Genomic DNA, 26,107 nt, shown 5'->3' on the forward strand with positions numbered 1-26,107 from the left:
TTTTTGTTTGGGAAGGTCTAAACTGCAATGATAGGGCCTAAGAGCCCATCAATAACTTCTAATAGGGCCTAAGAGCCCATCAATAACTTCTAAAATCTAAAGGTATTTTTAACTGTTTACAGCAGCCCACATTCTGACATAATTGGTTATTGGTTATGTCTAAATTGATGGAACGGGATGAAACGAAATAAAATATTATGAAACAGAATGGACTAAGACAATCTTTTTCTATTGTTTAGATATTTTTTGAAACAGAATGGACTAAGACAATCTTTTTCTATTGTTTAGATATTTTTTGGCGGAGCGGAATAAAATTTACCACTTCATTATCTGAGTAATCAACAATGCATAATGAGTTATGAATTTTTTCTATTCTTTATTTCCCTTACTTTTAAAACACTTATCTAAAATATCATGGGGTATAGTAAGTAATGAGATGGAATTCCATCACTTTCCATTGCATTCCATCTCAAATAATGGAACAATAAAACTTCTCACCTCATTTATCTCATTCCACTCTCTATCATCAATCCAAACATACTTGTAGAAGAAGTTTGTTTGAAGCTAATGCTATATTCCCGACATAATTTATTCACGGGTAACATAATTTATTCACGGATAAATTATATAAACGTGGGTAAATTACATAAATGTGCTTGGAAAGTATTTGATACTCCTCAGGAATCTTCGAAGTTTTATTTAATTCAAAAATAAAATAAAAAAGTTAGAAAAAAAATGTGACATAACGGTAGAAATGATAAGTTATTTTCAAATGTATTTTCCATTGCCACCTTTATTAAAATAGCTTAATAATAAACACATGGCAAAACGTGTGTGATTATCTTACTTGGGAATAGATTATGCTAGGAATATTTTTACAAAACTTGTACTAAATACTGGAATATAACATTTTGACACTTACGATAACTCCAAACACTCATAGGGTTAATTGTGCTTTATGGTCCCTGCAAATGAAGTTAAATTTAATTTTTTTTCTTCGTCTGAGTAAAGTTGTAGAAACATGACATACAGTATAGAGAAATACCTCAGTCTTAGTCCTCGCTTGAGAACTAGTTCTTGTGACTTGCTTATGTGTTTGGCCAGAACTTATGTGACATGTTGACATAATGAGTGACATATCAGTTGAGGGACTCAAACCAAAATTTTCAAATTTTAGAGGGATTAAAAATTTATTTAACCTATATATTTATATTTTCCCCACCAACCAAAACTCACTAATTCCTAATCTAATTACTATCATAATCTATTCTCTCCATTCTTCTTCCTGCCAGCCTCATCACCGCCCCCTCCATCCTTCTTGGCGGAGGTAGCTAAGATTTAACGGTGAAGGTTTGAACTAGTTTTGCAGGAATGTGAAATGTAGGGATATTGGCTTGGCTTCCCGCATTGATAGTGGGTTGTTGAGTGATAGCAAAAGCGATAGCCCCCCAAATCAGTTTTTCAGCCTTGAATCTTCTTTAAAATGCCCAGCTAAAGGAATGTTCCATGATAGATTCCACAAGATAACTTCATTGCTCAAGCTCCCGACCAAATAGATTCCTCCTAAGAGGAATGTGCCATGACCAGGATCCAACTTGTTGCAGAAATGCAACAACAACGATTCTTGCGAAGCTGAGTTTAAGAGGGGTAGATCTTCCTGTCCAAGGGTCACTTTAGAATCTAATCATGTTACCAGCACCAACTTTACAAAACACTCCTTTTTCAAAAAACAGCAGTGCAAAAATAAGGAATTAGAACAAAGAGTATTTGTCACTGCAAGATAATTCAATTGGTTGATTTTCTCATTCATTGGAATGGGTATAACATAAGTCAACTAATTAATACATGAGACTAATTAACCACATTACAGGAGAACAATTAGCTTAATAACAGGAGAATAATTCCTATTCTATCAGTCACAAATTAGCCTTCTCCATAGAGCCTTTAGAAGTAGTGATTTATTCTTCCAATGAAGGAGACCAAGGCGAAGACCATCACCTTGTTTACTCTTACAAACCATGCTCCAAGCAATCCATCTAATTTTGTTACCACCCAAAAACATTACCCCAAATAAACCCCTCATTATTTTTTCCATTTCAAAGATGACGCGCATCTATCTTTTTCTATCTCGTTCAAGATCATATCTTATACTCCTTCCGTTCCAAAATAATTGTTCACTTTTTACTAAATTTTTTTGTTTCAAAATAACTGTCCATTTAGAATTTTAATGCAGCATTAAATGATGTTTTGCCATGCAATACCCCTACCAGCACAATAAATTAGGAGATAAAAGTACATTTTAAAGGGTAAAATAAGAAAGTTTGTATTAGTTTTATGAATTTTAACAAAAATGATTGGATTTCTTAAAATGTGTGTCAATCTTAAAAGTTGGCAGTTATTATTATTATTATTTTTTGAACGATTGGCAGTTATTTTGAAACAAAGGTAGTACTACGTACTTGATAGAATTTTTTTTAAAGGATATTACAAGATAGAATCTACTGTTGCTATCTTCTACCCTTAATTTCTAAATCCCGGTTACTGTTCACGGGCCAAATTTTTTTTTTTGGAACACCTACATTTTGCTTTTGTTCTGCTGAGATTTTGTCTTATTAAGCTGATTTAGTCGATGACCCATTTTGTCACACACTTTCATCATCCCCTACAAAGGTTGACGTCCCACACTGTCCCTCATCATGCCGCGCTTTGCCTTTCCCCCTGCTCAAGGATTCTTGAAGAAAGGGCATGGTCTGTACCTGCAATCAGCAATTGCGTGGGTTGATACTCCCCAAGCCTCTCCGTCATCTCCCCTCATGCTGCCATTACCAGCTGCGTTTATGTTGCTTTACAGTTGGATTTCCATCTTCGGTTGATACTCCTCCTCCTCCTTCGGTTATGCCTTCCCTACCTACACTATGTGTCCTAGGTACAGTTGTATCATCCTATTCGTGTCATCCTCTGCTTGATTCTGGCATAAAGGTCCTGCTACAACTAGGGATGGCAATGGGTCTTGGACCCATAGGGTACCCGCAAAAAATACCCACTATGGGTAGGGTAAAAACCCGTTAGATGGGTATGGGTAATTACCCGCAAAAAGTAATGGGTATGGGTGCGGGTATGGGTACTATAGTACCCAACCCGCCCCACACCCGCACACACATATTGTTATTATTATTATTATTATTATTATTTTTTAGTATTATATGAACAAATCAACTTAACCTATAGTTTTCAAACTTAATTATTTTAAGAAATAGATGACTATTTAAAGTATTCATAATCATTGCTAATTTACTCCCACTTATTTTTAAAATTAGTAAGTTAATAACCTACAACTTTAGGCCTATATTATAAATCCAAAATTAAAAATTAAGTTATATCTTTCTTGCTTATTCGTTCTAAAAAAATATATTCTTAGTTGAATGATTTTATTTGTTAAGTAGATAATCTTTTGTATTTATATTAGTGTTTTTTTATTTAAAAAGTAACTTGTATTTTTTGTTTTCTATTAACAAAAATAGTGAAAAATATATTTTGGTTAGCTAAATTGCGGGTAATGGGCACGGGTACGGGCATATAGGTACCCAGAGGGTACGGAGACGGGCATTCAAGTTGCTACCCACACGGGTATGAGGACGGGTACGGGTAATTTTTTAAAACGCGGGTATGGGAATGGGTTCATCATCTCAAGCTTCCAAAACCAGATGTCCAAGTTGCTTTATAGGTTTTGTGCCTACACTCTATTTTGAATTCACCCCTGTATACTGTAAGCAACTAATTTTCCCTATAAATTCACCCATCCACTGAGAATGTGAGCATATTCATGTTGTTAATCCCGTCCCCTCTTCAACTGAATTTCAGTTCAATTGGACTTCTCTTTAATAAAGTGGCTTCAAGATCTTGCTGGATTCCCGATGGTAACTTGATGGTATGTGTTTATAAATTGGCCCTTTGTTTGTGTGGTTTCTCATCCCAATGCAATTTTTACCAGGAGAAAGCAAAACTACTACTAATGATTATGCTCTTTATACTGTGACGCTCTTCAGTCATGTTGCGGACAATTTTAGAAACAATGCTCGGGAAAAAGGGATCCAAGTGAGTATTTTCCTCCATTTGATTTTGCATACACATAGTCTTCAATCTATTAATGCATGTAATATTCACATTCTTTGTAGGATTTTAATCTCGGAAGTTTTTAACACAAAATCTATGGATTGAAAAATGCACACCTAATGATAAGTTGGTAAGTAACAGATTAATGCTTTCACTAAAGGGGTTTAATGGAATTATATGTCGTTGTATTCAAGTTCGTAATTTTGAATACAGTCCATAAACACATAAGAATCGAAAGCAGGAGATAGATAAGTTGGTGCGAGATTAGGAAAATTTTAGGGGTTCTCTGTTGCAATGGTGCTACACCAGTTATGGAGAGGTATTGTTCATTTATTTATTATGTCATTTAATTCACAGAAACAGCCAAGAATATTGTGGGAACAAGCACGTTGAGTTAAATGATTGTTTTCAAATTGGATTTCATATATCTTGATGTGTGGGTTTCTGGACTACCCTCTCATTCTGTTAGATTGACACTGGTATTCCTTAGTTTTCTCTGTTCTGTTCAAATTAGTAGTGATTCCTTAAATTTCTATGTTTCTCACTTCAGTTTATTATTGCCATGTTATCCTAAAATTCCATGGCTCTTCTCGCCCACTACTTTAATTTTATATCTTCTGAAGGTATTCACATCATGGATGCACTTTTGTGCTGTACGTTTATTTGCTGAGAGCATATCTAACAAAAGTTCTAGCATTAATTTACTAATTGTGTGTCATTTTCTTTTTGAGAACACTTCCCACTGAGATTTTTGTTGAGGTTGGGTTACTGAGATAAGATGGTGGGTTCTCTGTCTATTGCAGGTTCATCAGTGTTGGACTATAGAGGTGAGCAGTTCCTTCATTGTCCGTGCGTGGGAGTGGAGGCTCAGTCTGAGCAAAAGGTTGCAAGAAGCACCGTAGGAAGAAAAGCGGATTTTAAAACGGTAACATGATCAATGTTTTGTGTTTAAAGTTGTGATTTGTAAAAAAGAAAAGAAAAGTAACACCCGTTGTTCTAATGTTTTGAAAGATATGAGATCTGCTTCAACCCTCATTATGAGCAACTCTTCTAGCTGGAATTAGAACCACTGCAAGGCTAGAGAAGGGACGTGGAAGAGTAAATTAAGAGCGGTAAAGCAGGTGAGTTAAGGGAGAGCACAATTTCAGTTCTTTTATAATTAACTTTGTGTAAACAAAGTTTACACTTTCAGTGCATAGACAGGTATGTAAGCTAGAAGGACTGTAATGAAAGGATTGTATGTCTAGCATCTTTTACTTTGGATTGGAAGTCTAGCACATTTTTAAGCCAGCTTTGCGAAGTTTAATAATGAATAACATTTTCGTTTTTCGCTCCATCATTAGATTTGCTACTTAAAAGCTAATGCTATGAGTACATTTTATGTTTGTAGTCCTAAGTTCTACATAAATGAAGTAAATCAAGACTTTTGTTTATTTTCTACTTTCTTTCCTTTCCCATAATCCTTCTGAAATAATCATCTTCTTAGACAAGAATTTTGCGTCCTCTTTGTTTCAAAGATTTTCATTTAAAGAAATCGCTTGATGCAAGAGATTTCAAATATGGTTGTAAATGGTTGTCTATCTTTTTATTTATCATGTAATTTTTCAAAGCTAAGGTTGAATCCTTATTGGCCAGAGATATGGAGACATCTATTAACAACACTACAAAGGAAGGGAGATCAATTTTCTCTACATTTGATACATTGATACACTATACCCCTCTTCCTGTAGTTTTGCTGCCTTCAAGTCCATTAACGGGCTAAAAGAAACCAATTATGCCATCATCTCAAGATGAATGTTCCAATGTCCAAACCCTTACTTTAATCCCTGTTGTGAATTTATTTTCCTTCTTTTATATATTTATTATTTAGTTTGTTTCCTTTAATCCCTGATGAGTTGTTTTTTGGGTGCAGTTCACTGCATATGCTTCGTCTGAGAAAGAGGGACATTTAAGGTTTTTCTTGGTCACAACTCGCTTGCTTACACAGTTGAAGTTCAGGTGGTGAACTGTTTATGTTTTGTCTAAAAGACTTCTAAAGTGGATTAATAGATCCAAAAGTATATTTTTAGTGGTGTTAGCTTGGCATGGGCTCAAGACGCAAGTTCATTATTTTACACTATGTCATATGAAAGTAGTGACCTAACATGTAAAAGTGTTATTGGTTATTCATTTTCATTATTTTTTGGGGTTGGAGGAAGGGAATGAATTTTAGCTTTTTTTTTTTGGTCAATAATGAATTTTAGCTTAAGATAGTATCTTAAGTTCAACTTTCATGGATTGGAGGGGCTGATTCTTATTGTATCTTGATGCAAAATGGCTGTCCCAAGATTGTGGTACTCTTTTTCCTTGCTAGGTTTTTATCCCAATGGGTTTTTCCTAGTAAGGTTTTAATGAGGCTCTTTATTGGGACTACGCTTTTGCCATTTTGCGGGTTGGTGGTGGGCTTTTGTTTCTCAGCTTCATGTAAATGTACTTTGCCTGGTTTGCTTCTCTAGCTCAGGCTTTCTTATTAATAATATATCTTCCATTTTCAAAAAAAAAAGTTCAACTTTCATGTGGTTTTATGGCAGGGTTCTTTGTAAAAATACTTGGATATGATCCTGCGAATGATTTTGCAGTATTTACAGAAAGTGATTCCAATTATTGTGTGGACATAGCAAGCACAAGAGATGGCAAGTTCATAACTGTGAACTTGAACTTAAGGACTTCATTGGAGGAAGGAAGTAGACAAAATGAAAAGGCCAACTCTTTTTTGTGGGTTTGTGAGTGTGTCACCATTTTGATGAGAAAAATTGGTGTGAGTGCTGCATCAGAGGGAGAATTGTGATATTTGAATAAAGGTGCCCCTTGGAGCAGTTCCTACCAGTTTTATGTACTTATCATGTACTTCTCTTTGTTTCTGGTTAGATAATGTTATTCACCATTTACATGTACCTTAAGGTGATTGGAGCTTCACAAATATAATTTTAGAAGTGGTTAGGTTACATTCTATATGAATATTTCATTCTTTTTCTATATATTTCTGCATTCCATGGATTTTGTAATCCTCCTCTTTCATACATTTTTTTTATTAACAAGACTTTATCATTTACTTTCTAAGAAGGGCAGCCCCTATATATGTGTCACACTGGATGATAGGGATAAAGTCTCCCCGTTGTAAACCCATTCTCATTCAGCCTCTAATATATACACGAAGGATTATTTTTGTGATCAATGTTCCTCATTTTTTTTTTGTAAAGTGGATCTTCTACTTTAGACGAGTATTCCAACAAGTAAGACACAAGCTATATTATTTCTCAGCAAATGCAGAATGAATCAATAACATCCCCAAACTTTCAATAACCATTCCTCACAATCCTGAGTTAAACATGTTCTTACAAAAGAATAAATAAACACAGCAAAAAAATATGGTGATTACATTAGTGGGTGATGTTAGTTCAACCGAAAACCTCAGGCAGCAAAAAAATTCATAAAACAACTACTCTCCACAACACAACCACCCGTCCTCTAATATTCTCTTCCTAAGTAGTTTAGCTACTCAAATAGAAATTATGGGGGACAAAAGGTATCTGTCAAAACTAATAACAGAAGGAAATTAGGTGATAAATTAGGAACCAAGCAAAAAATATCCCAAAAATTTTTCAAAAAAGAAAAAATGCATACCCTGTTAACATTACCGTTCAACCAGTACCCAATCCAGTTTTGAAAATGGGACTTACATTGTAAATGGAAATATTTTCACACTTTGCCATACAACCTTTAATATCACCACTAAAGTCTGAACAAGTAATGAGGTGGGGTGTTATGATCATGAGGGAAGGAACGAGAATGCCCTTTTTTTTGGAAGGGAAATTAGGTTCAATTGAGTTTGAGATTAACATGAGAGAAGAGTAAAATACAAATTTTATCTTTAAATATTAGGTTGTTTGTCAACATTGATTCGAAACTAATTTAATTTAGCTCAAATTAGTATAACATTTTGCGCGAAAACATTGATTGATTATATAAATTTAGCTTAGATTAGCTCAAAGGAGGATTCAATGAACTTCGGGTAATACCTAGATAAACCGAACTTTCCTCATATATTAGTATGAAGAAAAATACGATGATAAGTACCAACAAAGAATATTAGATTTTTACTTAACCAAATTCCAAGCACTACCATATTTGATACGTAACATTAATCGTTTTTAAGCTCTACAACTTTTAAGTATGATCAGATTTATAACATTATTTGATCGTCTACGAATGGATTTGTTAATTAAACAATGTTAATTATGTTTTGTTAAGGTAATCATGTTCGAGATTAATTCGTTGTACCGTCGTGCAACGCACGAGTATAATCCTAGTAAAAATAAAGATAGAATCTACTGTATTATACTTTGGCATATATTTATATTATATTATCATGAATGATTTCTTTGGTTATGAATAAGATAACTATTGGACTAAACTCATGTACTCTTATCTCCTTATACTTGGCCCATTGACTAATGCTATAAATATAAAGGAGGTTGCATCAAACAACCTATCCTCATTCACACGTTCTCTTTAAACTCTTCTTTCTCTCTTCCTCTTCTATATACTTGTTCTGCTTACTCTTATTCTTAACATCTTCTATATCCCGTTTCGCTCTGCTTGATCTTCCTCCACCCGAAGCAATGGCCAACATGAAGTCTTTGGTAGCCCTTGTGAACCGGATTGAGCGAGTCTGCACGGCTCTCGGCGAAGACGGCGACACTATTCTGCCTACTCTCTTGGAACCCCTTCCCTCCATTGCCGTCGTCGGCCCTCAGAGTTCTGGAAAGTCCTCGGTGTTATGTAGCATCCTCGGCCGTGATTTGCTGCCCAGGGGATCAGGGATTGTGACGCGGAGGCCTTTGGAACTGCAACTGCACAAGATAGAAGAGGGGTTACAGGAGTATGCTGAATTTTTGCACTTGCCCAACACACGCTTTACAGATTTCTGTAAGTTAAATTTGGTTTTGTAGATTCTCCGAATGCATTGTACTATAGTATAATACAATCAGAGGCGGATTGAGCGCCTGGCCACCTTGGGAAAATGCCGAAGCTCTAGCAAAAAAAAAATTCTTTGGACCACATCATCTTTTAGGCCCAAAAAAAGGAAAAAAGGGCAAAATTTAAAGGTGGGGGTAAAATTGAGGGACTATTTTATAACAACAAATTTCCTACTCAAATTCAGAAAAGAAAGGGGAAAAGAAAAGGGAAAAAAAAAATCCAATTCTCAATTTCCTACTCACTTTCTCCCCTTCAGGCTTCAAATCACGCTTCAATTTCCTTCTCAGATTTCAATTGACTTCAATCTTCAGGCTTCCCTTCAATCTTCAGCAATCTTCATTTCTCTCTGAGTACACTTACTCTTCAAGCTTCAATCTTCAGGAATCAGGTCTCTTTCTCTCTGATTTTTCCATTCTAGCTTCAAACTTATTTGCTATGTAAATCTCAATATCCTTGTGACTCTGTGAGGGGGCGTGAGTGAGACCTGTGGTGTGAGGGCGTGGGTGAGCACCGCCTGAGGCGGTGGGTGACGGTGTGGGCGTGGCTGCGTGTGGGTGAGGGCGCGGCTGCGTGTCGTGTGGGTGAGGGCGTGGTGTGGGCGTGGTCGAGAAGAGCAGAGGAGAGGAGGTGAGCGGTGAGAAAGACTGAGTGAGAGACAAAGATAAAGGTTAAGGCAGAAAGGTAAAAAAAAGGGGAAAAGAGATGCATGAGTGAGTTGGGTATTCTTGAATCAAATATTATTTGTATGTAGTGTGTGAATGATAAGTTAAAAAAGTGTGAGAGACAGTATATGAGATGAGGTTGCCGCTTGGCAACAATTGTCATGTATATTGTATAATGTATTCAATTCAATTTAGTAATTGCTTGTGGTCCAAAATTTGGTAATTGCTTGTGGTCCATGATCTCTTCTCTTCCATTTTTTGTACATCCAATATACTAATAATTTGAAGCTGTGACATAAATACTTAAACAAACATGGTACGCTAGTCTGCACAGTTTCAAGAAGTTGCTAATTTTCATGTCCTTTATTAATATAATCAACTATGTAAAAAAAAAGAAACTGGTTGTTTTGTGTCACAAACTGAACAAACAACCTGAAACAACAATAAAATGCAAAAACCACATAAGTGTTACAATCATCTCAATTTTGGGGAGAGTTAGGGAAAAGAGGGACTATTTGTTTTGTTTTACTTTTGTACCACCATACATTGTTTGTACATGTGGTTTCAGTCAGCTGTTTATATTTTTATGCTTGACAGACAGGATATATAACACATTCTGTGATTTGAAATCCTTTGCAGCACTAGAAACACTCATAGGAATAGCAAATATGCGTTCATCAGAAATAAAGATAGCTGGACAAAAGATATCAATGAGTGAAACCATCAAAGCTAGTCACCCCATATGCTAGCATATTTACATTCTTCAGAAATAAAGATAAGCCAACAAAAAATATCAATGAGTGAAACCATCAAAGCTAGTCACCCTATATGCTAGCATATACATGAATCGTATCATAAGCATATACTCGTATCACATCTGGTCAATAACCCCTGAAAATAGTGATGCCTGCGTACCCTCATTATCAAATGACGAGATAAAAGCGGCCTCCACTGCGTACCCTCAGATCCCGTACCATTAATGAGAATACGAGAGGTGTTGTCCAATCCACAATTTTTGAGCTACGCGACCACCTCACACAATGTTTCCCAGATACACCTAGGTCGGAGCTTCCATACTCAACTTGCCTTGTTGCTTTGGTTTGGCAATATCTACATTTGGAGGTATGTTTCAGGCTACGATCTCGAGCCACCTTCGCACGCGGTAGAAGCGGACTACCACCTTGAAGAGGATGTCTCAGACCGCCTTCTATGGCACCAGCCTTTTGTTCCCCCCATTTAGACCATTTTATTGATACAGAGGTGTCAAGAAGCTTTTTTGAGGTACATCAATTTAAGAAATATATGAATTGATATTTATAATATTAAATTGTGAATTAATGTTTGTTATTTATGTACATGAATTTAAGAAATATCTGAATTGATATTTATAATATTAAATTAGAATTAATGTTTGCTATATTATGTATATGTATATAGGCTTCTTCTTCTCTTAGATACCCTACTAATGGGAGGCTTGACATTGACACTTCTGTATACTTCAACCGTTTTGAGATGACTGGCGAAGAGAGACTTCTCATTCTCACATCCCGGGCTTTTGGGATGTTTCTCTATACTTCAACCGTTTTGAGATGACTGACAAAGAGAGGCTTCTCATTCTCGCATCCCCGGGCTTTTGGGATATGATACACAGGCGGAGAGTAGTCGCATCTCTTCGTAGTTTTCCGTCTTTGGTAATTTTATAACATTTTCCTATTTTATATTTTTTTACGGGAAATTAACTTTTTCCGCTATTTTATTTTATTAATTTTAGGGGATTACCCGAAGACTCTTAGATATGGCCATGGAGGAGGTAGCCCATATGAGGGTAATTACAATCGATGTTGGCCCTTTCTTCGCCATGACGTATCCTCCTCAATTGTAATTCCCCTCATATGGGCTACCTCCTCCATAGCCATATCTAAGAGTCTTCGGGCAATTCCCTAAAATTAAAAAAATAAAATAGCGAAAAGAGTTAATTTCTCGTAAAAAAAATATAAAATAGGAAAATGTTATAAAATTATCAAAGACGGAAAACTATGAAGAGATGCGACTACTCTCTGCCTGTGTATCACATCCCAAAAGCCCGGGGATGCGAGAATGAGAAGCCTCTCTTCGCTAGTCATCTCAAAACGGTTGAAGTGTACAGAAACATCCCAAAAGCCCGGGGATGCGAGAATGAGAAGCCTCTCTTCGCCAGTCATCTCAAAACGGTTGAAGTATACAGAAGTGTCAATGTCAAGCCTCCCATCAGGAGGGTATCTAAGAGAAGAAAAAGCCTATATACATATACATAATATAGCAAACGTTAATTCTCAATTTAATATTATAAATATCAATTCAGATATTTCTTAAATTCATGTACATAATATAGCAAACATTAATTCACAATTTAATATTATAAATATTAATTCATATATTTCTTAAATTGATGTACCTCAAAAAAGCTTCCTAACACCTCTGGATCAATAAAATGGTCCAAATGGGGGGAACGAAAGGCTCGTGCCATAGAAGGCAGTCTGAGACATCCTCGTCAAGGTGGTAGTCCGCTTCTACCGCGTGCGAAGGCGGCTCGAGATCGTAGCCTGAAACATACCTCCAAGCCTCCAAATGTAGATATTGCTATGTCAAACTAAAGCAACAAGGCAAGTTGAGTCTGGAAGCTCCGACCTTGGTGTATCTGAGAAACATTGTGTGAGGTGGTCGCGTAGCTCAAAAATTGTGGATTGGACAACACCTCTCGTATTCTCATTAATGGTACGGGATCTGAGACAGTCTATAATAAAAGAATAATGAATTGTCAGCAGTGAAAACATGCTTATGTACCGTCAGTGGCGGAGCCAAGATTTATGTGGAGCCTGGGCAAGGTTGAGTCTAGGCCTAACAGTCCACACTTGATGTCTAATCTAAGATTTTAAATTGCGGTTAAAGTTATAGGTGCTGCGGTTGCGAGCATTGCGCTATTACGACGTGAATAGCTAGCTTGTTGTAATGACAAGCATGTCTCTTTCTCAATTAAATACTCAACCCAAACATATAAGTACAATTCATAGTTAGCGTGTTCTCCATACACTCAGGTATGTGGTACAAGTACGAGTATGGAACTTGTAGAGTATGCGGTATGAAAAGGCATACATCTAAATTTTACTTTAAAAATTCAAATCAAAGATAGTGTGCGTACTTATATCACAATAAAACTGAATATCACATTTAAACTACACTTGTAAAAAATTGAACCTAATATCATATTTTATTAATATTAAACCTGATAAAAATAAAAAATGTGTTATGAATAGAGTAGGTTAGTAAAATGTTGAGATTATTTTATTGTATTCTACTCCATCACTAGCTAGCTGCCCAATACTACTATAGCTGCCCAGTCTAAATGTCTCGAGATTGAGATACACAGCTTTCCTTTACAATTTAATCAAGTAAACAATAGAAAAGATCAAAACTATCTACTATAGGGACCTGCTCTAGAATATTCATCTCACATGCTTACAACACTACTATGAGGGAGGATCAAATTTGCTCTGGCATCGTCTAAACATAAGAGAGAAAGAAAAAGTAGAGGAAGAGTGGAGAATGGGGAAGATGACGGCTATAGTTGCATGTTCTCGGTGGGGTTTTTTTGCGCTGTAGAAAAGAAGGGCCACTGAAGCTCGATTACAAGCTGAGATGTGAAATGGGTATTGCTTAAAAGATCTGAATTTCATTCCTTGTGTTTGATCTCCATCGAGTCACGGCCTCACCCACCCACACCCACACCCACACCCACGCCAGCACAAATGCACAATCGAGAACAGAATCAGAGTCAGAGGACAGAGATTAAGAAGTTTTACCTGCTTCTGCTTAGTGGAGGGAGCAATTGAACAATGGGTGAACAGAGTTACAGAAAAGGTTCTCGGAGATATCACGAAGAAAAGGTTCCTTGCCATCCGTGGTAAATTGAGGCAAAAATGGTCCCTGACCCGATCTCCACATGGCTCTGCGTTAATGGTTGGAGATCGGAATGGATAGCTGCCATTGAGAATAGATTCCCTGATCCTGAGCTCCATTGCAGTACCTCCTCTGGAAGAGGTGGCGGCGGCAGAGGCAGGGGCAGATCCTCCTCGTCTTCATCGTCGAAGACCTCCTCCTCCTCGTCCAACCCCAGTGGAGGTTGCTCCCCCACCGGACCATCCCCACCATCGTGTTCAGCCATGCTTTCTTTCACTGGCATGAAATGATTTTATCGAGTAGTATATATATGCAAGTGTTAGGGTTTTTTCTGGAGGTAGTGGCTCCAGCTTTTTAAGGGTGTGGCCTCCAAGCCTTTGGGCTCAGCCCACTTTGAATTAATTTTTTTTTTGAAATGCACTTTGAATTAATGAAATTCAATCTTTGTCATTTTTATTTTTTGGGCTCAAGGAGTAAACTTTGGAAGAAAAAAAACTAAGAAATTAGCAATTATTTAAGCATTAAGTAATGTTAGAAGTAATTAATTTTTTGTCTTTCTAACCCATTTCCCCCTGAAGGCTGAAAGTAATTAGCTACTCTCTAATTTTGTATTCCAAAAGCCAAAAAAATAAACTTACAATAGGTCATAGCAATTTTAATGATTATTTTTGTTCATTTGTAAAGGTCGAATTCGTTAGACCTCATGTCCTCATCTCAACACATATTTGGTTTTCCCATGATTCAAATCAATAGATTGAACATTTATCCAAGTACCATGATAATTAGAGAATTTATGAAAGTCTGCATACTAAAGCAAAAGCAGAGATATATTCAAGCCAATCCCCCTATTTGAACATACAAGGAGCTTATGAGTTTTCTTGTGGTATTTTCGACTACCAACAATAAACTTTGCCATAAAAATAGCTAATGAGAACTAAATTCCGTAATGTGTTACTTAAAATTACTATTCAATATGCTGTGAATTGAAATAGTACCCAGCTGCTTTCAGATTTTGTGTGACAATATCAACAGTTATATTTTAACTAGATTAAGCCACGCATGCTCAGAAAATGATTTTTTTTTAATATATTGCGATTGTTTTTAACCAAAATAAAATCATGCACTTCTTCAACGGTGCAGGCTAGGGTCTGAATATCATTTTTTCCTGATTTTAAAGGCAATGTAAACATATGTGAGTGTTTACATGCTCACTCCATTTCTTATTACTTTAAATATACTCCAGCAAAAAATATTTCAAATGCTCTGATCAATTCTTTTTAACTTAATTGATTGTCATTGGTGAGAGGCTATTGGAACTTAAATAGTGGCAAACAAGTCTATTTGATCATTGATTGATAAATTTAATATTACATAATAAAATTTTGATTGATATTTAGTTCAGTTACGTTGAGGAAAACAGTTTCTCTGTTTTGATTTTAAAGCCTATTGATTTCAATTAGTAGTTTTGGAATCAAAACTGATTTGCTTAGTCCTTGAACAGTTTCTGTTTCATAGGAAATGATTCGTACAGATGCCTTTCCAAAATCTGTTTGACTGTAAGCAAAATATTCATACATTATAACCATCTATAACAGATTGCACCAAATACTATAGTGCAAATAAAAAAGAAAATAGTAATGAATTTAAGAAATGGTTATGTATGTTCCAATAAGACATGTCTTATGATCTATAAGTTTGTATACTGAGATGTTTCCTCGTATCCTCAAATACACTTTCTTGAGTTGCATCACCACTTATCATCCTTCCATTGTTATTTAACTTTGAACTAATCTACTACAATAATAAGAGCTTATCTTTCTTTCTCAGCAGTCTTTTTTTACTAAGAAGGTCTTAGTAAATTCTCTTATTTGCAATTCTCTGATTTTCTTTTCAAGTCAAAAGTACAATCAAGTTCCACAGTTCAATAAATGTCTGCCTTTTATGTGTATCCACACAGTAACATAACCTTGAATCCAAATATAAAGTCTCTTTTACTAACCTTCTATTTTATCAAAGTAACACTTCCTTAAAACCTGGTATTTTCTTCAACTCTTTCTATTCTTCTTGAAACTGTTCTGGACCAGGCATCTTCTTGGTACAAGTGAAATACATGTGAAATTGAACAACAAATTAAAAACTCAATTTTGAAGAATGAACATGAAAAGGGGACTGATTTGTTTAGATGTTTGGGAAAGTCCTTCTACCCCTTCATTCAAAGCTTAAAACCCTTGCTGTGAACATAATCTGCAAGAGCTTGGATGCTAGAAGGAAATTTGGATTTTTTTGTCACCAATTACCCTACGACAATGTTTGGAAGAAAAACTTAACTCAATGCAAGAGCTTCAAGGTCTCCAAGCAGAAAGTGGAATAAAACGTATAAAAATCATATAACACATATCTTATCAACCAGATTCATTGCAGCCCAACAATCATCTGAACCAATGGAAAACTGCAGATGAAGGTTTAATGTGTGAACTCATGTCATTTTCCAAAGTATTAAATGGAAATAAAATGTGATACAAGTAAGAAACTTCAAAAATAAGTGTTCTTAGGTACCTATGACATAGTTGTACCCGAGCATTTAGAGATCAGTAAAAAACCAAGGCATCATTTGTAATTTGTAAATAGACACAAAAAATTCACAATCAGATTGAACTCTTAGTTAAGGGGATGGAAATCACACACGTATCGCATAGAAGTTGTGCCAATGCCATTACCAAAGAGTTTTCTTCTGAGGTTTTTTTTTTTCTTTCTATGCATGTTTTTAAATGAAAGAAATCCTTGGTTTTCAAATAGCATACTGATATCCTTTTTGCATGTGCGTTGCACGGCAAAGTTTTACTCTTATTATTTAGGCGTGTATTAATGGTTCAAAATAAAAATGATATACTAAATTTATATTTACCATTTTTTATGCTAGAATAAAGAGACTAAATATATATGAGCATTCAACAAAGTAAAACCACAACAAATATCACACATACACTTAAAGAAAATTATGAAAAATAAACTTAAATTATTGAAAATTTATTTTTCTATTATTTTTAACATAAAATTATTTTGTTCCTCCCTGTAGGTGAATTTTACCCCTGAAATGTGAAAATTCTTGTATATATTAATTTTTGGGTAAATGCTACTATACCACAATTGTATCACACCTGAGTGATTTGGACCAATAGTAGTTGGTTTGATTGTACACTTTGACTTTTTTATTTTTCTTTTTAAAAAATAACGAAAAGCAAAAGAAAAGATTTCTATTAGTTATGTTATGGTCCTAACAATTTTGTAATATTATTAAGTGGTAACCCAATTTCATGAAATTTCTTTTTTGTGCGTTTTAGAGTTTTCACATTCAGGAAAAGAGATTAAGTTTTATCTTAATCCAGAAATTCATCCTTCATATCATTATCTTCTTCATTAACATCTCCCTTACCAAAGTCAAAACCCCCATTAAACCTTCTATAATCCAGATCTGGAAAAAAGAAAGACAGAAAACATGAACACCAAAACTCAGCCACAACACAGATCTGAAAAAGAGGAATTTTTTTTTGGTAAGCAAAAATAACTCCAACCCAATTATTAAGAGAGAAAAATAAAAGAAAGTCAAAAAGCTAATAATATACACAGACTGGAAAACCAACAGAGCAAAAACAGAGTCTGCTACATGGGGACCCAAGCACTACACTTCCAACTTGACTTTAATTAAACGCACACAGCCACCACCATCTACCCCAGCGTAATGGTTTGCCAACTTTTCCTTGCACAGCATAACAATCGCGTCTGCAGGTACCTTTGGCACTTAGGAGAAAACCAAGCAGTTCCAGTAGGTAAAAACAGCAGCAAGAATGAATCACCTGATCGGTGGTCGAGGCGTGAAATGGAGCCTGAGCGGGAAAGGCCGAGGTTGGTGTCGGATCCACGGAGGGGTGATGGTTCGGTGACTGGAAAAGGCGAGTCCATTTGGTGCTGCGAGGCCTAGGGAGGAGGTGTTGGCGCAGAGCTTGAATCTTCATTTTTTTTGGATTTGAAGAAGTTTGATTTCTGTAATTTTTTTAAGAAGATGAACTTGATGAAGGATTGAGGAAGGAGAGGAGGAGAAGGTCATTCTCAATTAATACATTAACTGAGGACTATTCAGTAAATAATAAAATTAAAAATAATCTTTATTTCTTAGAAAAAATAAAAGGAGAAAATAATTAATTAATGTCACCTAGTTGATTCTAATTGGTCCATACCATTTCATGTATCATACCCAAACTAAATGTTGTGGTATGGTAATAAGCACCTAATTTTTGTGTTGTGTTTTCAAAGAACCAAATTCAAGTCATCCATTTTACAGGGACTAAAAATTTATTAACTAATAAACATGATATGTTTCCAAGACTCACTGAATAGAAGTAGAATTAATGTTAACATAAACATCTACCAATGAATTAATTCATGAACATGATATATTATACGTATATCTCTACAAATATAACATAAAAAAGAAAATTAAAAGTACAAATAAAAATAAAAATCATCAAATGGATTAATTGAACAGGGTAAATCAAACTTAAACAATGGCCCTAAGGTTAGTGACGCGTGAACAAACTTCCCAACCATCAGGAAGCATGAAAGAAGTAAATAGAAGATGCTTAAAGGCCCATAATTCAATAGAGGGGAGTATGATATATATATATATATATATATATATGAACATCTATTTATTATCTGTCACATGGATCATTCAAAGATCTTGAAAATCAACAGAGTATTGCTAGTACTCTCTTGAGCATGGACAATTCCTTGCTCAAATGGTTCTATAGCAAAGTCAGGGTAAGTAATAAACAATGAATGAGATATACTGTAAAATGTAATAATACTAGGATGGTACCCGTGCGATGCACAGGAGGCTTCATCTGTAGTTTTCTTTGAGTTTATACCCAACCAAAATTTATACTCCCTCAGTTCCTAAATAACTGACATTATTTTTAGTTGAATTTTGTTTTTAATTATTTGCCACTTTACAAAGTTCAAGAGAGTATTAATTATACTTTACCAATTGTACCCTTCATTTATTGGTGGTAGAAAACTTGAAAAGTTAGAATTAATATGAGAGATAAATGGTATAGCAGGAAGTTAGATTGTAATTTTAATAAAACAAGAACATTAATTGTTATTTCTTAATAGTTGTGCAACAACCTTAAAGTGTCAGTTATTTAAGAACGGATGGAGTAGTAACTAACCGCGCGTACGTTCATAGATAGAGCGAATATCTTCAATATTAGCGAACTTTATTTCGGACAACTTTTGAACAATTCATAATTATTCTCATAGGCAACAAAGATTTTGGATTTGCAATGAATTTTGAAATTGGCCAAAGTCAGAGCATAACTAAGAGGGTTTTTTGCACCTAGGTTAGTTGAGCTTTAAATGATTCATTGTTATGATTTTTGATGCATGGGGTTTTTCAGGCTTTGACGTTTTATCTTTCGAAATTGAACGTATTATTCAATCTTCACGATAGGTTGTAGCTCGGCGGGCTTGAATTTTTGCCGGCATTTTGGTTGACCAGGTTACTTTACCCATGTTGTTGAGAGGAAGGGTTGTTTCTCAACATTGCTAATATTTATATATTTCTCCTTACAAAAAAAAAACTACATCTTGTTGCTTTGAATCCCGAATTTTGATCTTAAAAAATGTTAGTCAGTGGTTTGCCTCTAGGTAATGTAAACGACTAAACATAATAAGAAATCTTGGCAGCATGATTATGCTGTGTATTTCACACATAATTGATACTAAAATCATTTGGAACTACTATTTGCACCTTATTTTTTGAACAATAAATAGATGAGTTATTTCTTAAGATAAAACAACTTAAGTAAATGAAAATTAGAATTACATTTACAATGTCAACTACATCCTCCACCTCCAAACAACACACTGACTCCTCAGTAAAAATTCAACCTGATAATCAAAGTAAAACAGGGAAACAAAAAGGATAAATTATGAAGTCAATTTAGGGGCTAATAGGCAACAACTCTCTCCAGCTTTATAGCGTCCATCTCATTGATCACCCCTTCAAGCTTGACGATCTGCTACAAGAAGTAATCACCATAACGTTTGGCAGGTTTAGACTGCACAACTGTTATTTGAACCTTATTTTTTGAAGGTAAATATAGACATTAACATATATAGTAGCTGATATGATATTGTTAAGAGTTCATATATGACATAGTTGCTTGCAGAATTAATTGAAAGACAATACACAGACATTAATGTTCTAAACATTGTTTAGTCCATGATCATGATAGAGTAAAGTTGCACGACTTTAGGGAAAGGAGAATCTGGAGAAGCATTTTGGAACCATGGGATTCCCCTGTGATGAGTCCGAGGATTTTTTGCTTGTGATCTTCAACCCTCCTAGGGATGGTACTCTCAAGGGAGAGCAGAGGACAGTTGGGAGGTTTATTGTTTAGCCTCGAAGCCTATGATTGTGCACTGGTTTCAATTCTCTGAACCTGCAACTCAAGTTTTTTCTCATCCACCATCAAGCCTTAAATTCAATAATTACGTGGTCTGCCTCAAGATAGGTCAGCATTCATTTACTGCTGGTCCTCTTCTTCCGCACGACCAAACCTTGTCCTCTTCACCAGGTCTAGTGCCATCCAACGGAGTTCGACTTTTGTATTTAATTCGCAGCCATGCTGGAATACAAGGAACTAGCAGACATACCCATCTTAGATGAGAATAACTTCACATCTGAGGATTTGCAGTGGGGGTGACAAATAATTTATACTACACCCATGCTAGGTGCACTAAATCAGGGCTATATTAGGGATAGTTGAGCATTATCTTGATGCTTCAACAGGGTTATATTAGGGATAGTTGTGCACTATCTTGATGCTTAAATAAAGTGCTTTGGATTGGTGAAACAACAAGCCAAATAATAAGGGACATAAGGGTTTGGTAGGGCAAAGAGAAAAGGTCCAGGTTCAAACACTGAGTAGGACTAATTTAGCAACATTGCTAACAACTAACATTTGTCTATAAAAAAAATAAAAGCTAAAACTACAATAGTTTTGGAACGAAGGGAGTGACCATTAACATGTAACAATTTCCTATGAAATAAAAATCGTGCAACTCAAAACTGAATGCAGAAGTAGAAAAAAGGGAGAGTAAGAACAACAGATCTGAAAGAAAAATGAGTATGCATACGCAATAAAATTAAAAACATGTCTTTATTTTATTGAACTCTACACTGCAAGGGCATGGGTAGTCTATAAATATAGAGAATATGATTATTACGTGTAGGCATGGAGGGGCCTAGGTAGGGGAAATGGCAAACCCCCCTCCCCGGCATAACATTACCCTAAATATACCCCTCATTATGTTTTTCTATCTCTTTCAAGTCACATATATATATATATATATATATATATATATATATATATATATATATATATATATATATATATATATATATATATATATATATATATATGGCGCCCACAAAAAATTTAAGTTGTTTTCTTATATTATATGCTAAGAAAATATTCAACGTAACTAATAAAGTAATTTTTTTTAAACTAAAGTAAAATTTGAAGACGTTAAACTGCGATTTGAAATAATTGTATGAATATGGCTTAAATATTTGAGTTAATTTGTGTGTTATCATAATAACTTTTAATTTTGCCCATAAGATATTTTGGCATATATTTATATTATATTATCATGAATGATTTCTTGTATATAATAAACCTTGGGAGTTCTTGTTTGGTAAAAAAAACCTTGTTGTTCTTCTCCCCGTTTCGATCTTCCAATGTCCAACATGAAGTCTTTGGTAGCCCTCGTGAACCGGATTGAGCGATTCTGCAGGGCTCTCGGCGAAGACGGCGACGCTATTCTGCCTACTCTCTTGGAACCCCTTCAATTCCCTCCATTGCCGTCGTCGGTCCTCAGGTTCAATTTTCTAATTTATTCACCTTCTTCTTCTTTTTCTAGATAGTTTGATTGATTATGTGTTTGTTTTACCAACAACTGTCTGTAGAGTTCTGGAAAGTCCTCGGTGTTATGTAGCATCCTCGGCCATGATTTGCTGCCCAGGGGATCAGGTTGGTTGATTTTGATTAACCGTACGTTTCCTCTCTTTTCTTTCTTGTGTAGCAAGTTTCTGCTTTTCCGATCCACAATTTGGCAAATTTTAGCTTTTCCCTTAAAACAAACATACACTTACTTAATGTGGTGTTTAGGGATTGTGACGCGGAGGCCTTTGGAACTGCAACTGCACAAGATAGAAGAGGGATTACAGGAGTATGCTGAATTTCTGCACTTGCCCAACACACGCTTTACAGATTTCTCTATGGTTCGAAAGGAAATCGAGGATGAAACTGATAAAACGACTCGGACATCAAATCAAATATCCCCTGTTCCTATTCACCTCACCATCTACTCCCCAAATGGTAAATAATTTATGTTATACATTCCATGCAGGTGTCATGTATCCCTTGGTTCACTATTTAATATATTGTTCTCTTTGATGCTGTCTTTATTATTTTTAATTACTAGGCTGAGTGGCTTGCTTATCAATTACAGCCTTACAGGTGATTCAGTGTTCCATGAGAACTGTGTTTCTCTAATTGAATTGCATTGTGCTTCCTTAGGTGTTCATGTACTATCCTTTTCTAATGACAACAAGTTTGATAATTAGAAAACCCCAATCTAATGTTTTAAGGGAGTTGGACAGCCTCTAATAGCGTTGGAAACTCTGCTCTTTGTATGTGGATTGTGGATTTCCCTTTTTTTGTTTTGCGATATTCAAGTTTACCTAATTATTTTCTTTTTGTTGGTTGTTAGTTGTCAATCTAACATTGATAGATCTGCCTGGTTTGACAAATGTTGCTCTAGGTACGCTTTCTTTTCATTCTTCTTTGTCAAATAAGCATGTAATTCATTCTATCAATTTTTTTTTTCCTGTTTTTGATTTAGGAAGTTAAATATTTTTTATTTTGTCAGAGGGACAGCCAGAAAGTTTTGTTCGAGACATTGAAAGCATGATTCTCTCATATATTGAAAAGGTACTTTTATGTTTGCTGCTACAGAAAGAATTCTTTCTTGGTTCTTGTCTGAAAATCTGATGCTTTGGGTTTACTCTCATTCAATAGAGTACAGAGGTGGTCATTCCAAACTAATGGGAATGACTGAGGTCGACCTCATACTCCAACTTTCTACTTGAATAATTTCTTACCTTTTCCATTCTGACATTAGGCCATTGAACGTGTGGCTAAATGATAATTATGATATGCAGTTAACACCTTCCAGTTAATTCCTCATTTTACAGTATTTTACTTTGATGCACTTGTGTTAATCGCGCACTCTAAACTCTTTTATGAATCAATTCATTATTTTTTCTTGTGTATTGCAGCCTAATTGCATAATTTTGGCCATTACTCCAGCAAATCAAGATATAGCTAACTCTGCTGCCATCAAGGTTTCCAGAAAAGTTGACCGTGCAGGTATATGATTGCTGCATTTAATTAACAATTATGCTCCAACTATACAAACCGTTTGCATTTATTTTCTTATTATGGTTTTTCTCGACGGTGTGTTCAAAATGTTTTCCCTTCAGGTGTAAGAACATATGGTGTGTTGACAAAGTTTGATTTGATGAACAGAGGAAAAATTGTAAGAATCTTAGCTTAGCTTTTCTGGTAAACTTAGTCTGGATTTTCTATGAATCTTAATGGACATGGATAAAGGATGGTTTTTGTAAATTGTTCATAATAATCTCATTTTGACCATGGTGTAGGTCCTTTCGGGAAGATCATGTGGACTTCGAAACCCTTGGGTGGGGATTGTAAACTGTTCTCATGAAGATATTAATAGCAATGTGGATATGATTGCTGCTCGGCAGAGGGAGCGTGAATTTTTCGCCACCAGTCCTGATTACGCACATTTGGCCAGCATGATGGGCTCAGAACATCTCGCATGGCTTCTCTCTAAGGTTTCTATTTACCGTATTATTACGTTGGACGGGCATGGTTATTTTTGTGGCTATTTTTCCTTCTTGCAAAAACTCTTCATCGGTTACTTCATTACTTATAAGACTTGTTGGGTTTCAGTATTTAGAGGATTGGATAATAGTAAATCGAATTCCAGCGATCCAATCTTTTATTGACAGAAGCATTCGTGAGCTTCGAGCAGAGTGGTTGTGTACAACAGTTCCTTCTGATGCTGGGGTGAGGAGAATTTTGTGCTATCTATACTCTCAATATAAGTGAAAATGAGTTTTATTAGGATATTTACCACACTTCCTCTGATTTTGTCAGGCAAGGCAACTCGCACAGTTGCTGGAGGACGCACAGTTGCTGGAGGAAGATTCTGTGTTAACGGCAAGGAGACAGGGATGTGCGGAGAGACTGGAGTTATACCAGTTTGCAAGGTATGAGATTGAAGCGGTTTTGTGGTCTGGATGAGAGGAATCCCAAGTGAATATGAAGAGAAGTTTTGCTGGAAAAAGTTACAATGATGTATAACTTAATTTAAGGTTATCGTGGAGTAACATATTTGAACTCAAATATTCATTTGTACTCCTACTAAATTAGTTGGTTTTAGGTTTTGTTTGGAACTCAAGAAGGACAGATGAAATAGTGTGGTGAGAGGGAAAAGATTATTAAAAAGTTGTGCCTTTTCTGTCCAAATTTGCTAACATACATTTTTCATAACAGCAAGGACCCATTCCACCTATTTTAAAAAGACTAGGATTTTTTCTTTAAAGCTAAAAGACGAGGATTAAGCCAACAATAGGGACCAAGAAATCATCCTTGGTTTGGTAGTAGGAAAGAGAATGTGAAAGAGAGAATATGAGAAGGGACAAGACGACTCTTCTCGCCTTCGAATGCCAAACCTTCATTGCCTTAAAATTTTCTATCATTGTAATAGACAAAAGCGTCAATGTGAATCATTTGTGTTGGGTTGAAGAATTACCAAAAAAACGTACAAAATTATTAAGAAAATCATATGAGAGGAAAGATGAGAGAAGTGTGAGTTTTGTGTCTCTTGCCTAGGCTTAACCTCTATACGCATCTATCTATCTAACCTAAGAGTGCTTCTCAATTGAAACCTTGCAACCATCACTCTTTTGAGGCAGATGACAAAAAAATTCTCATTTTCATATGTCCCTTTTGAATTACTTTTCCTCTGGTATATATTTTAAAATTGATGTATTATTCCTTAAAAGTAAAATTAAAATAAATTCAATTCAATCAAATTTAGATTGAATGAAATTTAAATTAAAAATGAAATTATATGATAGAGTAAAAAAAACAAAGAGATTACCGATATGTTTAGCAAGACCTAACAGATAAGTTAGTTGAATACTGAAAAATAAGTTATCTGAAAACTGAAAACGGAAAAAACATGTGAGTAAATAGTTTTTCTACTTAAAATTGATCTTTCGAAATTCACAGACCCCCTAACTTTTGAAAGTGTTTTTGGGTACAATTAGCAAACCAAATTGGAACCATTTTGGAAGGAGTGGCTCATAAAAAAAAAGGGAAATGTTTTTTTTTGTGAAAAAGTGGAAGTGCTTAAGGACTAGGCCTAGCTTGTCTCATCTGCTAGTAAAGTGGGCCATTATCAAACACTTTGATCGGTTTCACTTCATCTCTTTACTATGAAGTTTTGGGTTTGATCTTCACTCATCGGAATTGAGTGTATATTGTAACCAATCATTTAAAGTTTAGTGCAAGCACCCATGACGAATAGTTTAATCATTGCTGTCAGTGGTGGATAGCCTGGGCTCACAAAAAAAGAGTTAAACTCAATTATTATTTTACAACTATTCTTGGTAGGCTGTAAAATGTGGGGATAGATGGGGTTATCCCACTACCAAAAAAATTGTGCAAATTGTGGCGGTTATGTTTCCATTTTGCGGCGGTTTTAACCGCCACTATATACATTAACCGCGGGTTTTTGCTTACGACGTAATTATGTTCGCCATTCCCTACATAATAGCGGTTTTGGGAAACCGTTAATGCATCCGCCATAATTCACTAAAGAGGACGAGAGCGTTTATGTTGAGGACTCTGATTTAGAAAGCTCGGTTATCATCACTCTCATTCCTTTACAAACATATTATCCCTCGTCTTTTCTAGATGAGAGTATGTCAAAACTTCTTATGGATCTCTAAGAGGAAAGTTAGAGTTAAGACTCGAGTGATGGCGCTCATGAGGATCTTTCTCATTTGGATTCTGACCTCATTCATGTAGATTTTCAACTAATGGGTCGTAGACAAGAAGTTGTCCCCGAAGGTTGACTCTATAGTCACGAAGCTTGAAGGAAAAACAAAGAGTGCAGATAAAGCTGGGTTCAATGAGGAGATGAAGGCCTTAGGT

The 26,107-nt window shown here is 35.4% G+C and overlaps 1 protein-coding gene, 1 long non-coding RNA gene and 1 pseudogene across 11 annotated transcripts; 2 read left to right on the forward strand and 1 right to left on the reverse strand.

Moving 5' to 3' along the window:
- Nucleotides 1-3,591: 3,591 nt before the first annotated feature.
- Nucleotides 3,592-7,077, forward strand: LOC130730638 (uncharacterized). 9 transcript variants are annotated; one of them, XR_009016414.1, is made up of 7 exons: nt 3,603-3,917; nt 3,992-4,095; nt 4,176-4,243; nt 4,327-4,432; nt 4,917-5,038; nt 5,125-5,234; nt 6,026-7,077. It is a non-coding gene; the product is annotated as an uncharacterized LOC130730638 (long non-coding RNA). The 9 variants fall into 9 exon arrangements; XR_009016416.1 differs by having other exon boundaries at nt 3,595-3,917; nt 4,176-5,038; nt 6,026-6,111; nt 6,684-7,077; XR_009016412.1 differs by having other exon boundaries at nt 3,595-3,917; nt 4,327-5,038.
- Nucleotides 7,078-8,488: 1,411 nt separating this feature from the next.
- Nucleotides 8,489-14,053, reverse strand: LOC130730640 (uncharacterized). The gene is made up of 2 exons (XM_057582696.1): nt 13,634-14,053; nt 8,489-9,776 (listed from the first exon to the last, which is right to left on the reverse strand). Exons 1-2 carry the CDS (start codon nt 13,847-13,849, stop codon nt 9,510-9,512), a joined length of 483 nt encoding a protein of 160 aa, XP_057438679.1. The 5' UTR covers nt 13,850-14,053; the 3' UTR covers nt 8,489-9,509.
- A 7,422-nt stretch (nt 14,054-21,475) lies between these two features.
- LOC130730639 (dynamin-related protein 5A-like) lies at nt 21,476-24,412 on the forward strand (annotated as a pseudogene). Its single transcript, XR_009016418.1, has 10 exons — nt 21,476-21,674; nt 21,763-21,826; nt 21,965-22,174; nt 22,569-22,619; nt 22,728-22,789; nt 23,137-23,227; nt 23,341-23,396; nt 23,521-23,715; nt 23,834-23,950; nt 24,041-24,412. The product of XR_009016418.1 is annotated as a dynamin-related protein 5A-like (transcript).
- The last annotated feature ends 1,695 nt before the right edge of the window (nt 24,413-26,107 follow it).

This window comes from Lotus japonicus, chromosome 1 (assembly GCF_012489685.1).
Source record: "Lotus japonicus ecotype B-129 chromosome 1, LjGifu_v1.2".
NCBI classification, from domain to species: domain Eukaryota; kingdom Viridiplantae; phylum Streptophyta; class Magnoliopsida; order Fabales; family Fabaceae; genus Lotus; species Lotus japonicus.